Source organism: Rhododendron vialii, chromosome 10a (genome assembly GCF_030253575.1).
Source record: "Rhododendron vialii isolate Sample 1 chromosome 10a, ASM3025357v1".
NCBI lineage: Eukaryota > Viridiplantae > Streptophyta > Magnoliopsida > Ericales > Ericaceae > Rhododendron > Rhododendron vialii.
The window spans coordinates 33,370,664-33,383,832 of NC_080566.1; the positions used below are offsets into that span (position 1 = coordinate 33,370,664).

At 40.3% G+C, this 13,169-nt stretch overlaps 2 protein-coding genes across 2 annotated transcripts; both read right to left on the bottom strand.

Moving 5' to 3' along the window:
• Positions 1-8,432: 8,432 nt before the first annotated feature.
• LOC131302348 (uncharacterized) lies at positions 8,433-9,403 on the bottom strand. Its single transcript, XM_058328919.1, has 4 exons — positions 9,357-9,403; positions 8,942-9,192; positions 8,774-8,860; positions 8,433-8,683 (listed from the first exon to the last, which is right to left on the bottom strand). Exons 2-4 carry the CDS (start codon positions 9,023-9,025, stop codon positions 8,435-8,437), a joined length of 420 nt encoding a protein of 139 aa, XP_058184902.1. The 5' UTR covers positions 9,026-9,192; positions 9,357-9,403; the 3' UTR covers positions 8,433-8,434.
• On the bottom strand, positions 9,055-11,010 carry LOC131303148 (uncharacterized). The gene is made up of 6 exons (XM_058329940.1): positions 10,541-11,010; positions 10,253-10,462; positions 10,070-10,168; positions 9,826-9,936; positions 9,357-9,734; positions 9,055-9,192 (listed from the first exon to the last, which is right to left on the bottom strand). Exons 1-6 carry the CDS (start codon positions 10,841-10,843, stop codon positions 9,055-9,057), a joined length of 1,239 nt encoding a protein of 412 aa, XP_058185923.1. The 5' UTR covers positions 10,844-11,010.
• Between the last annotated feature and the right edge of the window lie 2,159 nt (positions 11,011-13,169).

Consider the following 13,169-nt stretch of genomic DNA (forward strand, 5'->3'; position numbering starts at 1 on the left):
CAAAACCACATATTCAGTTCTTCCGAGTAAAAAGACTTGGACAATTTCTGAGTCATGATGTGTCTACCGAATAAAGAGACTTGGCAAATTTTTGTACTTGGAAACAAAATCTATTCCGAACAATAGACATATAAAACAAACATTTTTGCAAGATCGTTAAAACGAAAAACGGAGATCGTTATCATTCACCAAAGGACCCTACAACCTGTGTTAATTACATCCAATGGTTTGGCAAAATCCCAATTGTTCAGAGCCAACCATAATCAAAACAGTAAAAACAAACAAAAACAAATGAAAAAACAGCAACAAAAAGGGAGGGCCAGCTCAATTCGTTGGATTTGTTGGAGCATCTGCAGGGGCTAGTACGGTGGTAGAGTCGGCAGCACAAGCTGTTGTGTCTTCTGCTTCAGCTTCAGCAGGGGCGAGGGGAGGTATTTCTACCAGACTCCTCCTCTCATCATCAGGCTCGATTCCTGCATCGTCGAAACCTCTGTTGTAGCCGAGCATGAAACTTTCTTTGTGTTGGCCTTCTTTGATTTCACCTTGGACTTCCAAGATTTGATCGGCCACATCCTCTTCAGCCTGGGCATACCCCTTCTCGTATTGCCCCTGCATCTCCTTCTCCATCTCTTTTCTCATCTTCTCTCTCCCGAGGGCTCTCCCTTCGGCCAGCCCTTCATCCTTTCCTTCGGCCCTTGTTCGTTCGGCCGACTCTTGCAGCCCTTTGATTAGGTCGTTGAGGTTTGTAACCTGAACTTCTAGGCCTTGTCTTACGGACTCGGATTGCTCCAAGCCCTTCTTGTAATCCTCGGCCAGACCCTTGTTGTACTCCACCGACTGCTTCAGCAGCTTCGACTTTTTGTCGTGTTCGGTGAGGTAAAGTTGGGCACTCATGATGGATTGGGTAGCCTGCAATCATAAGCAGAATTGAAATTATTCCGAAGAATAGCTAGCAAGCGAACTAATAATCATTACAAGTATTGAGTTTACTTACTCTTCCAGCATGGTAGTAAAATTCACTCAGGGTTGCTTTCAAAGATGAAGGACTCTGAATGTCCTTAGGCAAAACCAGCCTCGAGTGAAGGGTAAAAGCCAGGGAGGGATCCTCCCTAAGGCTGTCCAACGCTAGGATTTGTTTTTTGCCTGGGGTGATGAAATCAGGCACCCACGGGGTGTCCATGCCCGAAGCAAGCTCTTTCTCCCCCTCTGATCAAGCCCCTTTCGGAAGCTCGACCTCCTGGCCTTTTCCTTTCGGAGCCGCCTTCATCTTCTTGCTGGCAGGCGATTCCTTCGGGGAGGGAGGGGTGCTCAGTGGTCGTTTCTTAGAAGGAGGGGGGGTGGGGTTTTCTTGCTTGGGGCCGAGCCCGAAGCGCCCGGGGCCCCGGCTTTCTGAAGCAGGGCCCTCTCCTTCTCTTTTTCCTCCAGCTTTTTCTGGAGCACGTCCTTGATATTTCTTGGAGGCATGTCTTTTTGTTCGGGGATAGGTTCTTCTTTGGTGGGAAGGCGGATTGTTCCTCGAAGAGGTTTGTCAAGGCTTGGCCGGAGTTCCTCTGGAATGTCTTCGGAAACCTGCTCAAGCTCCTCGGTCACCTTTCTTCGGATCCGACCTCCGTATGTAGCTTTGTACTTAAGGATCGTTGGGGCGTCTCGATCCTCGGCCGGAATGGTTAGTAGGGAATTGGTAAGACCACAGCCCCTCGCCGCTCTCAACAGTATCTTATTGAGCTTGGTGGTATCTGCCGAAGAAAAGCACAATATCGTTAATCAAATTCTTTGGTTAGTATAATGAGGACAGCAGAAGGAATAACTTTCAAAAAAAATAATAATAATAATAATAATAACGGACAAACTGTTCTTACTCGGTGTCCCCCTCCGTGTGGCAACTTCAAATTGGCCATATTCATGTTCGGGGAATTGGAAATTATCTTCCTCCGGGAGCAAAGATAATATCGAGAATATCGAACGTTTCTCGACATCATGTAATTCTCAAAAAAGTGATAAGCCGCGAGTGGGAACATCTTTACCTTGGCGAGTATAATTACCGAGTGTATGATGCGGTAAGAGTTTACGCTCAACTGGCAGGGGGTAAGGTTGAAGCGGTAAAAAATCTCTCTCAAAACCCTGTGCATCGGGAACCGAAGGCCCCCTTCGGTTATGGCCATTAGAGGAACGGTGATATGTTCGTCACCATATCTTATCCTGGGGCCTTGAACTGGAGTGATAACGACGTCATCATGGACGTCGTACACAGCTCGGAAGAGACTCAAGCTCTTCTGATCTTGGAAGCACTCCAGGTAGGGGCAGGGGTCCCTCCCCATTCGGTCGGGAATCACATCGGGGTCCAGTTGAACGATTTTTCGCTTCACCTTCGGAGGTTGCGATGAGGATTCTCCTCCGGCGCCCGCTCCCTCAGTCGTTCGGCTTGATGAAGCGATCGGAGTTTCTTGTTCCGACTCAGCTTCATCGCCTCCCTCGGCCTCATCTCCCTCTTCAACTTCATCGTGAGGAAGTTCCCTCTCGGATGAATCGTCATCTACGTCTATTATGTTGGGGTCTGGCCCAACTGTTCGGAGAGGAACCACCTGGGCGGGGTAGTCGATTCCTTCAACCCCCTCGGGGACCCCGCTACCTGATCCCGTTCGGTAACCCTGGGCAAAGTCTCTTATCACTTCGGATAGCCTTGGATCGATTCTACCGAAATTCGAAGCTTCAGTATCCACCGATCGATAAGATTCTCCCAAAGAAGTAGACTTCGAAAATTCCATACCTAGAAACAAATAAGTGCATGGGATAAGACCGTTAGCGATCTGCATGGCCAGGAATCTAAGTGCCTATGTTTGGTGTTATGTGTTGTTAGGGGAGATCCCAACTCTGCTCGGTTATTTCCCGAGCGATATCCCTTCGGAAGAAATTTTGAAGGAGGGATCTATACCGCTCAGGGAAACGATGGGGAATCCTACGCGTTTCCAATGGGGAAACAGAGATTAAGAAGCTTAACAGAGCTTGTTAAAACTTCTTGAAGATTGTCTCTTTGGATAAAACCTCACACTTAAAGGTGCCCTTGTGTTTGGAAGAACACGATTTGAAGGTGTTCACATGTTCGGAAGAACACATGAACACCTGGGTTATCAGGCGGTCGTTTCAGTCCAAGCGGAAAAGAAAAAACCAACAAAAAGGGGCAAAAGCATTCGAAAACAATCAAATCATATCAACAAATAAAAGAACTTGAGAAAATACCTGAAAATCAAGGGAAATCTGTGATCAAAACCTCCAAAATCTGCAGATTTCTGGTGATTTTTGGTCTGAAACGGGGCTTGAACAGAGAAGGCTATCGACAAGAGGAGAGAGTGATTTTCTCTCTCCTACCCAGTCCCTTTTTATACTGAGCCCAGAATTCGAAACGGGCTTTAACCCCGTCCGTTGGATTTGAACGGGAGATTGATGTGCCGCTCGATGAATGACACGTGGCAATAATGAGGCGCCCCGTACCATCACCCAATGAAGCCATGACACCTGGCGACGTTTCAAATCGGCGGCTGCAGAAGCATTAAATGAAAGCTGCAAATGTGAGCCTAAAAGATTTCAAATCTTTTTCTGTTCAAGCGACTTTGACGATTCGTCTGGTCACTCGATCTTCGGATCTGCCTGTTGTTCGGCCAACTTCTATTCAACTCCTCCTTTTCGTCCGAGCAAGAAAAGCAGGAGTTGAGGGGCTATTGTAGGGGGCCGAAATATCCGAAGGATAGATGGGCGCCTCACCGAACGTTGCGTGTCCTTTCCGAACGTGGACATTTATGAGCTCATCCGGCGGTCTTTCCTAACGCTCGGCATTTCTTCTTGTTCGGACAAGTTGGTCTTCGGGAAGAGCATCCAATGCTCGGGAATTCATCGTGTGTCGGAAGAAGGTTCACCGAGTACAGATGATTATGGAACCTTCCACAAATATCTTGTGATAAGTGAGCTGTCATTTCTGATATTCGAAGTGACAGCTCTGAACGATGTGACCTTTCTGACATCGACCCATGTGACTCTGTAAGACTTGGGAAGTAGAGCTCATTGAAGGGTCCTGCAACCTGACGTCATCCGAGCAATGCTTGACGCGTGGAAAGTGAAGCCATCTTGCTCAACACACCACCCCTTTGCCTATAAATAGGAGGGGTACTATTATTAAGACTCTCTCTCTGAACTTCTGGACAAGAAAACCCACTCTTCCCTACCAACATATTTCCTTACTAAAACTCTTCTTCTTTTCTCTTCCTCTACTGACAAGATCGTCAGAGCTTCTTCCCAGAGGAACATCCCCCTCCGGTTCTGCAGGTATATCAAGACCGGCGTCATCTCTCACTGCAGCTACATCAGAAAGGATCACGAAGAAAACCCACCCCACAAATTGATACGTACGTATTTGTGCCTTGTACTGGATGAGGTAATGTTGCTGTGGGAAATTGGTAGACATCTACAAGCGATGCAGAAAAAAGCAAATTTTTCAGATGCGTGCAATATTACTATGGACAATTAATGATTTTCTTGCCTATGCAAACTTGTCGGGATGTAGCACAAAAGGGGCTCTCGATTGTCCTTCTTGTAATGTACATACTCGGCATCGGTACTTGCATATAAAATAGCCCAAATATTTGTTATACAAGGTACCGATGTTGATTGAGTATGAAATATAGATTCTTAAAAGATGTTGCAGCTTTCGATGGCACCCTTGAATAGTATTTACTTTGACTCTACGTGTTGGGAGCATAACTTGATTCGCCACAATCTTGATCTAATGCATAATGAGAAGAGCGTTTGTGACAATATATTGCGGACAATGTTCGAACATGGATGGAAAGGGAAAGGGCAATTTAAATGCTCAGCGCGAATTGGTAGAGATTGGAATTTGGAATTTGAAAGCCACTTCACCCCCTAATAGCTCACTACTACAATAATGCTTAATGATCACAGTTATTACCCGTGATCTATTGATTTTAATCACGGTTATAAAACCGTGGTCTATCGGGCCGTTATTAAAAGTCTCCTACTTTTAAACACGGTTATAACCTGTGATACAAGCTAGTAAAAAACCATGCTTGATAGGTAAGAACCGTGATTGTTTGCAATTAAACATCTCAGTATTCTCATAAGACCGTAATCATTTTGAATGAACTAATCACAGTTTTTACTCAAACCGTGATTGTATCTCATAAAACCGTGATCATTTTGAATGAACTAATCACAGTTTTTACTCAAATCGTGATTGTATCTTATTTACCGTGATCATTTTCAATCAAATAAGCACGGTTTTCTATTAAAACCGTGGTTAAAAATATTATACCATTACGGTTTGCATGAAAAACCGTAATTAAATTAACTATAACATTATGGTTTGAACCTAAAACCGTTGTTAAATATGTTATAAGATCACGGTTATGACATAAAAACATGGTTAATAGTCAAGTGAAGAGAACAGGTTTTATGAAAAACTGCTGTTGTTCTCACGTAAAAGATTATGTTTTTAAGTGAAAACCGTGGTTTAATGGTAGATTATGCATATTGCCATATAATCTTCCACATTCAACATTAATAATTTTACGCCAAAAGAAAGAAAAAAAATATTTGTCAGCTCCCCAATTAAAAAACAATAACAAGTAGATAAAAAAGACATTAATTAAACCCAAATTTCTCAATCAATCTTTGACATAAGAACTATTAAATAGATACCAGTCACTCATGAGTTATAATACCCAAACATCGTACTAGGGGACTACAAAAACATGAAATTAAAAAACAAAAATCTCTTCAAAACAGCTCAACCAACATGATCTTCGTCGATCGGTCCAAAAAACATTGCACCGTCCGGCATATGAACTGAAACAAATACATAAAATGCTAGTGTTAGAATTTTTGAGACCAATAAACAGCACCATACTGCAGCAACACCAACAAAATCTATTATTAATGCAGGATTACTTCGACAAAGCATAACTATTATTATATCTTCTATGCATTATAATTACAAAAATTGTATTTAAAAGAAAGCAGAATACAAATTACGGAAGCCTTGAGAAACCACAACACACTCGAGTAAAAAGTATCTTGAAGTCTTCATAGTTGATATTGTTCAATAGCCGCATTAATCTATACAATCTACATGGGTGGCCCCCCCTCTTACTTTACAAAGTTCCGCTCATCAGAGGTTACCGCCAATAATCCCATATAAGGACCTCAAAACGCCGCAAAGTAATCTTCTATCAGGAACACTATTAGCACCATATACTACTGAAATATAGAAATAAACTGAAGATTGAAGCTACTCAACCCTAGCGGTGATACACTGGCTATCCACCAACACAGGAGTCACATTAAAACAGGAGGCATTCCAATCAACAACTCTAGCAACAACACCAGAACCAACACTATGAATAAAACTCCCCTGAGAAGGGAGACAATGACTCATGGTTGCATCCAAATTATTTAGCCTAACTGTTGTCTCAACCAAGCCAACAAAGATAATTGATTCTCATATACTCATTTCCTCACCTGGTTTTATTTCAAGAGACCATTCAAACCCCTTATGTTCCAAAAGACAGATCTAATCATTTCTTCTTAGGCTTCCTGCCCCTTTTCCCCCCAGGAGGCTTAAAGCCAAAACATTAAATTACCTTTCATGCATTGATCATCCAGTGCAATTAGTTACAACTAAAACAAATATCGCGCACATTTCTTTTTTTGAATTCAGAGCCATGTACCATCATACTATTCAGCATAAATTTCTCTTTTCACTTTCACTTTCCATTACATTAGAACTCCCAATTAGAGTTTAGGTCTAGCGGGGGGCAAGTCCTATGAAAAAGACCAATTAACTTACGTGAACGAGCTAATTACGACCTGCTGAAGACGCAGTTTATCCATTCAACACGTGTTTCATCAATTTCGGTCTTTGTGTAAATCGTTTTCCCGCCAAACTACAAGAAAATGATATGACAAAGTGAGAAAAAATTATCCTACTATAGATAGAGTAAAAGCATGCAGTAAAGGGGGAAAAAAGAAAAAGAAAAAAGAAACTCACATCCCGATTGCTTAAGATGCTTGGGTCTTTTATCACATCTTTCATGAACCTCATCACGTAAAATTCACATTCCACCTCAGTTGGTTGTTTCGGGCACTACAAGAAAGCATAAAGAGAAATTAATAAGGACACAACTCACACTTACCAAGAAAATAGTAGTAAAATATTCAAAATTGCTACCTTAACGACTTTCCAACCAGGATTTCTCCTTCTGTTTCCTTTGCTGGAATCATAAATTTTGAGTGCACTTCATGAAGAAATTTTTTCTTGTTATAATCAGTCAAAGAAACAAAAATCTTAGTAGATTGTAAGGAGTCAAATAACTTACGTTTCTATGATGAGTTGAAGGTTAACATTGATCTTACTATAAATTGAGTCAAAGTAATATATTATAGCAGAAGACAAGTCAATGACAGCCAACATCCAATGGTACCTAAAATTAATCAAGACAAAGGTTGAGCACAAGTATGGCACTCATATAATCAAACTATTCATGGAATAACAAACAGAACAAATACTAACTCCAAATTGTAAGGAACAAAAACTAGTTGGCCAGCCTTGGCTTCCTGTAATCTATTTGACAGCATCGTTGCTTTTGAGACTTCCCCAGCCTTGAATTTTCCACTGATGATGGAGGGGTTAACGAATAGAAATCTAGTATCCAAATTGATTTCCTTCATAACCACATGAAGATAACTGACAGAGAAAGAAACAATTGATATAAACATCTGAAGTGTAAAATCCTGGAGTTCAGTCATCAAAGTACTTATGTACGCATACCTGATGTACAACATTATGCATGAGATAGATAATTCTTTAAATTGACAAATGAACTCCATGTCTTCTCTTGTTAGTGAAAACTCAAGCTCGACACCAAATATGCCCTTCTCTAGTGTAATGAGCATGGTATCTTCATACTCCATAATCGCAGCATATGAAGCAAAAAGCTGAATAGACTCCAAATACTTGTCTGAATCAACATTTTTTGAAGTTGCCTAAGTTGAAAATTTTTCAGAGTACATAAGTAGAAGTTAAACATAAGTATGGAAACAAAATGTTTACCCCATTAAAATGCAAGACATGATATGTTTACCTCATTGGCACTCACTTGAACATGCTCCGGAGCCCTCTGAATTAGAAAATTCCCATAACCAGACATATGTTTTGCATCATTCACATCAAGGAAATCATGATAAAACTTTCCAGATTGGAGATTATACATTGTTGGCTTGTTTTGGCAAATGTTTTGAAGCTCCCTAAACAAAAGAGAGAGAGAGAGAGAGAGAGAGAGAGAGAGAGAGAGGGAAGGATTTCTCACAAACCAAAGGTAAGCATATGTTAAAAAAAAAGATAATAATAAAAAGAATTACCTCATCGTTAACCAACACAAGATTTTTGGGCCAGGCCAAATTCATACCCCACTGCCTCGCCTACACTAGTCGCATCTCCTGGAATCGGTATGGGAAGAAGGGCATGTGGTATTATCACAAAATCAACGTACACCCGCACATTAAGATCCCCCAGTGGTAGCGTTTGTATTGTTTCATCACTGGAAACTCTCTCATACATTCTACCATGAGCTACAATGTTTTCAATGGATCCCACTGCTAACGTACATTGTTTGCTCTACAACAAATAAGAAAATATCATGTTAGCCATCAAGTAAGATTGAGTTATAAGTATTAATGGACTCAGCGATAAATAAAAGTTAAATACCTTTTTTCCTTTTGGATTTGGGTTCGGATGTGGCAAATCACTCTTGGTTCTCAACTTGTTTTGTTTTGGTAGATGTTTCGGCATTGCCTAAACATAAATGATGCTCACAGTATAAGGATTTGTTCAAAAAAAAAGAAAGAAAGGGTATGTAACAATAAAAAACTTTACCTCATCATCAACCAACACGAGGTTTTTGGGCCAGGCCACTTGATACCCCACGGCCTCGCCTACAAGAGTCACACTTCCTGGCATAGGTATGGGAAGATGAGCATATGGTACTATCACAAAATCACGGTGACACGCACATTAGAATCTCCTAGTTGGGTATGCATTGCTTCATCACTGGAAGTTGTCTCGTACATTGCACCATGTGCTACAATGTTTTCAATGGATCCCACTGCTAACTTACATTGTTTGCTCTACAACGAATAAGGAAATTAAATGTTAGCCATCAAAAGTGAGTTATATAAGAATTAATGGACACTAACGAGAAATAAAAGTTACATACCTTTTTTTTACTTTTGGCCATCAATAGTGAATTATGAGTATCAATGGATGCTAACTAGAAATAAAACTTACATACCTTCTTTGCTTTTGGATTCTGATTCGGAGGTGGCAAGTCATCCATCACAATGGGATCGCGTTGTGGACTGATCCATATGTCATCACTTCTCCAATTGTCCGAACCAATATGTTGAAATTGGGGTATATATGGGGTGTGCCCTCTCAATGCATCGAGTTGAGCTTGCACTTGATTCAACATTGCCTCAAGAGATTTTTGCTTCTCCTCACAACTTGAGTGATTTCCACGTCTAGGCATATGGAAGAAGGCACTTGGTGTAACATGTGGTCCCACACAACGTACTCGGCCAGAATGTTCCTTACCCAATGCCATGGTTAGGATATCGTTGCTTCCTTGCGTGATTAAAATGCCCTCATCTACTTGTTTGGTAACCTCATCCTATAACACACATTACTGTATAAGAAGAATGAACACAATCTAATTTCATTGAAACAAAAGACTAAGATCAGTGCATTATAGAGTTCTTTACTATTTTTGCAACTTGTTGCGCTATTTCCTCATTATTGTACTCTCCTTTTTTGTTCTGACGACCCTTCTTCCACATGAAGCTTCTATCAAACTTCTGATTCGCTGGGTTTTTCTTCTTCTACAAACGAGGAAACAAGAAATTAGTTGATAGAGTTCAAAATGGGAAGGTATTATATTTGTTGTTTATTCCTCACACAACAGTTTAACTAATGAAATTAACAGATAAACCAACAAAATCTATGAACACTCATAAGTTCTTCCTCAAGACCTATATAACCCTTTCGACTTAGCCTGCAAGGATATTTGTTGAAGCTGTGCCTACCTCTTTGTTCCTCGCTCTCTTCCTTTTAAGAAGCAAAGTATAATTATTAGTCAAATGCATCATAAAAATGGCAACTTAAGCAATAATCAAACTAGATTGCACCTACCACAAATTCTTTGAAGAGTCTATGTTTCAGAAATAATTCCCAATCTTTTTGTTCGATGAACCTGTATTTTTCTGGTGGTTTTGAAAGGAGTTCGAGATCTGAACTATTATTACGTATGTGCCGTGAAAGAGCTCCCTTGAATGTCCTCCATTTCTCGCAAATAGAAGATAAAACTTGCTTCTCAGTGTTCCGATCAACATCAAATGCCACCTAAGCAATTATGGAAAAGAGTTTTTTTAATATGAAGAGATGGGTGAATTGAATTCTAAAAACACAAGTTAGATATACCTCAACACTGCTCCATAGTTTATCTTTCAATTGAGGTGTCACCTTAAACCATTTATGACAAGATATTGGAACCAGTGTCCTTGCCAAAACACCAAGATAACTGGCGTACTTTGCTCTATTTACCCCCGTCGGTTGACCTTTTTCATTATATTGAATGACTTTCTTCACACCAGAACTCTTAGCCTTTATAATATCTGGCAGAGTTGTTGAACCTCTACTCTTTCTTTTCTTGCTTTGTTGTTTTTTTGGTGACGCTGTCAAATCCTCTTCATTACCCTGCCACTCATCATCACTGGAACCCATCCTGTCTAAACTTCGAAGAAAATACTTTAACAATAACGATTGGCAAGAAAATTAGACATGGCTATACAAGTATTCTGGTAAAGGAAAACACATTAACTTGCAATATTCAAATACTAACAGTTAAGACAAAGATAAAGAGTGAAGGAGAAACTTAGAACAAGTTAAATTTGAGCATCCAGGATTTATCCATTTAAAGTGGATTCTAGAATACCAAAGACAAAAGGTATGAAAACGCTATAAACTATCAAGCGTTTTAAAGTATGCAGGCAAGTATTGACCAACATGAAAGGAAAGACATGTCTAGTACTTATCAAAAAGAAAGAAAAAGAAGAAAGACATGTCTAGTGACTGCTTGGTTTGTAAATTCCTAGTGTATCCTTGATATATTCCTAGCCAAGATTTCTGTCTTATGGAAATGATTCTGTTGCTGAGGTTTCATGCTTCTAGCCTGTGGTTAAGAGGACTATCGTTGCTTACCATTTTTAATGTCTACAAGTACCGACCGACTGAGGTTGTAGATCTTAGTTTGAAAATTTAAGAGGACTACCATTGCTTACCATTTTTAATGTCTACAAGTACCGACCGACTGAGGTTGTAGATCTTAGTTTGAAAAATATAAGACAATAAGGATTCAGGTTGCCAAAGCTATGCTTCTTGCACTATGCAAATATTTAGAATTTCCCTCATTCTTGGCAAAAACCAATCTTTGTTTTGTTGAAATCATTGGCTTTCCATTTCAAATTGGACCTTACCCTTTATGTTCCCTCAGAAGCTCCTCATTTTCATGGTTTCCCGGGACTGGCTGAGAAAATTAACATCTAGGCAGATGGTGTAGGACTTTTCGCCTGAGTTCGTAGCTAATCATTAAGCACTAGCTAGTGTAGCTGCCTTATTCTCTCCTTGGATAACAGGGCATCCAGCAGACACGTACACATGTTAGGCTAGTATAAATCAAATTGCATAATCTTGTTTTTGTTATTATCAGAATATCAACAAACAGCACAATCTCATTCCTCTTACACATGCGGCAGAGTTTTCAACCAAAACTCAACAAGCAAATGTACAAAACAGGGAAAAATAAGTAATCGAACTTACCAAGTAGCAAAAATGTAAGCTTTTGGATTAAATGGAGCTCTGTCCTCACGTAACCCTTGCAAAAGGAAAACTACAAAAGTCAAATACAGACCTAAGGTCATGCAATAAAGGAATTCTTCAACTATATTACTCTATTACACCCCATCAATTCATGATTAAAAAATATAGCCGAAGATCATGCAATACAGGAATATACAGGAATTAAGGGTGTGCGCTCCTTTAATTTGGGGGCTAACCCTTCTTTATCAATTTAGAAAAAGGTTTTAGCCAGGTGTGCGAAAACATTGATCAAAATAGTGCCCAACGCTTTGGAAAATTTTATCTGTTGGGTAAAAAAAAATTATTTCCAGGAAAGACAAAAAATAGGTTTTGTAGGTGAGTTGTTTGGTGCTTTGGGGATGGAAAAATATCCAAAATCTTCGGCGACGGGGCCAACAAGAGGTCACGGCTAATCCCCCACGCCGTTTTCTCCAAGGTCCCCTTCCCTCGCCGACGTCTCCGTCGAAGAAAGGGGGAGAGAGGATAGGCTCCAGAGAGAGAGAGAGAGAGAGAGAGAGAGAGAGAGAGAGGAACATACCAGGTGAGAGCTGCAACGATGGTTGATCTGCTTGGGGAGGGAGCGGTTTTACTAGGGCTTGCTCTGCTGCAGATATAGATAGATAAAGAGATTATTCAGTACCCTTGGCCAGTATGTGCCGGGAAGCCTCTTCCCACCCTATATTATTGTGAGGTCTTTAAAAATAATCTCGGACCCAAAAAATGTATGGTTAAAAAGAGATTTGAGGTACCATATGGCAATGCGTTAGAGCATTGAATAATTTTTCCGGAGGGGGAAAGTAAAGGAAGCGGGAGACTTAGGCGCGAAATCTTTTTTTGCTAATCTATTAGAGCCTGACTATGGTGTACACCAAAAACCACCATTTTAGTGTACACCAAATGTACACTGTGCCATGTAGGATCCACTTTGAGGTTCTATAAAAATGATCGAAACCGTTCAATTTGTTTACAAATATTTTATAAGGGATCTTCCAAAAAATTAGCTCATGTGGGTATGGGTAAGGACTTCATCTATTCTTTTGCTCTGATAGAATTTCTGTTGGAAAATTGAGCAAATAATGGATCAAACCTTTATCGGTTGGATATCAGCAACCACATTAGGCATTTTTTGCGATCGGAACCGTCTAATTTTTTACGTATATTGACTAAATCATCTTCGTACCAAGAATGAAGT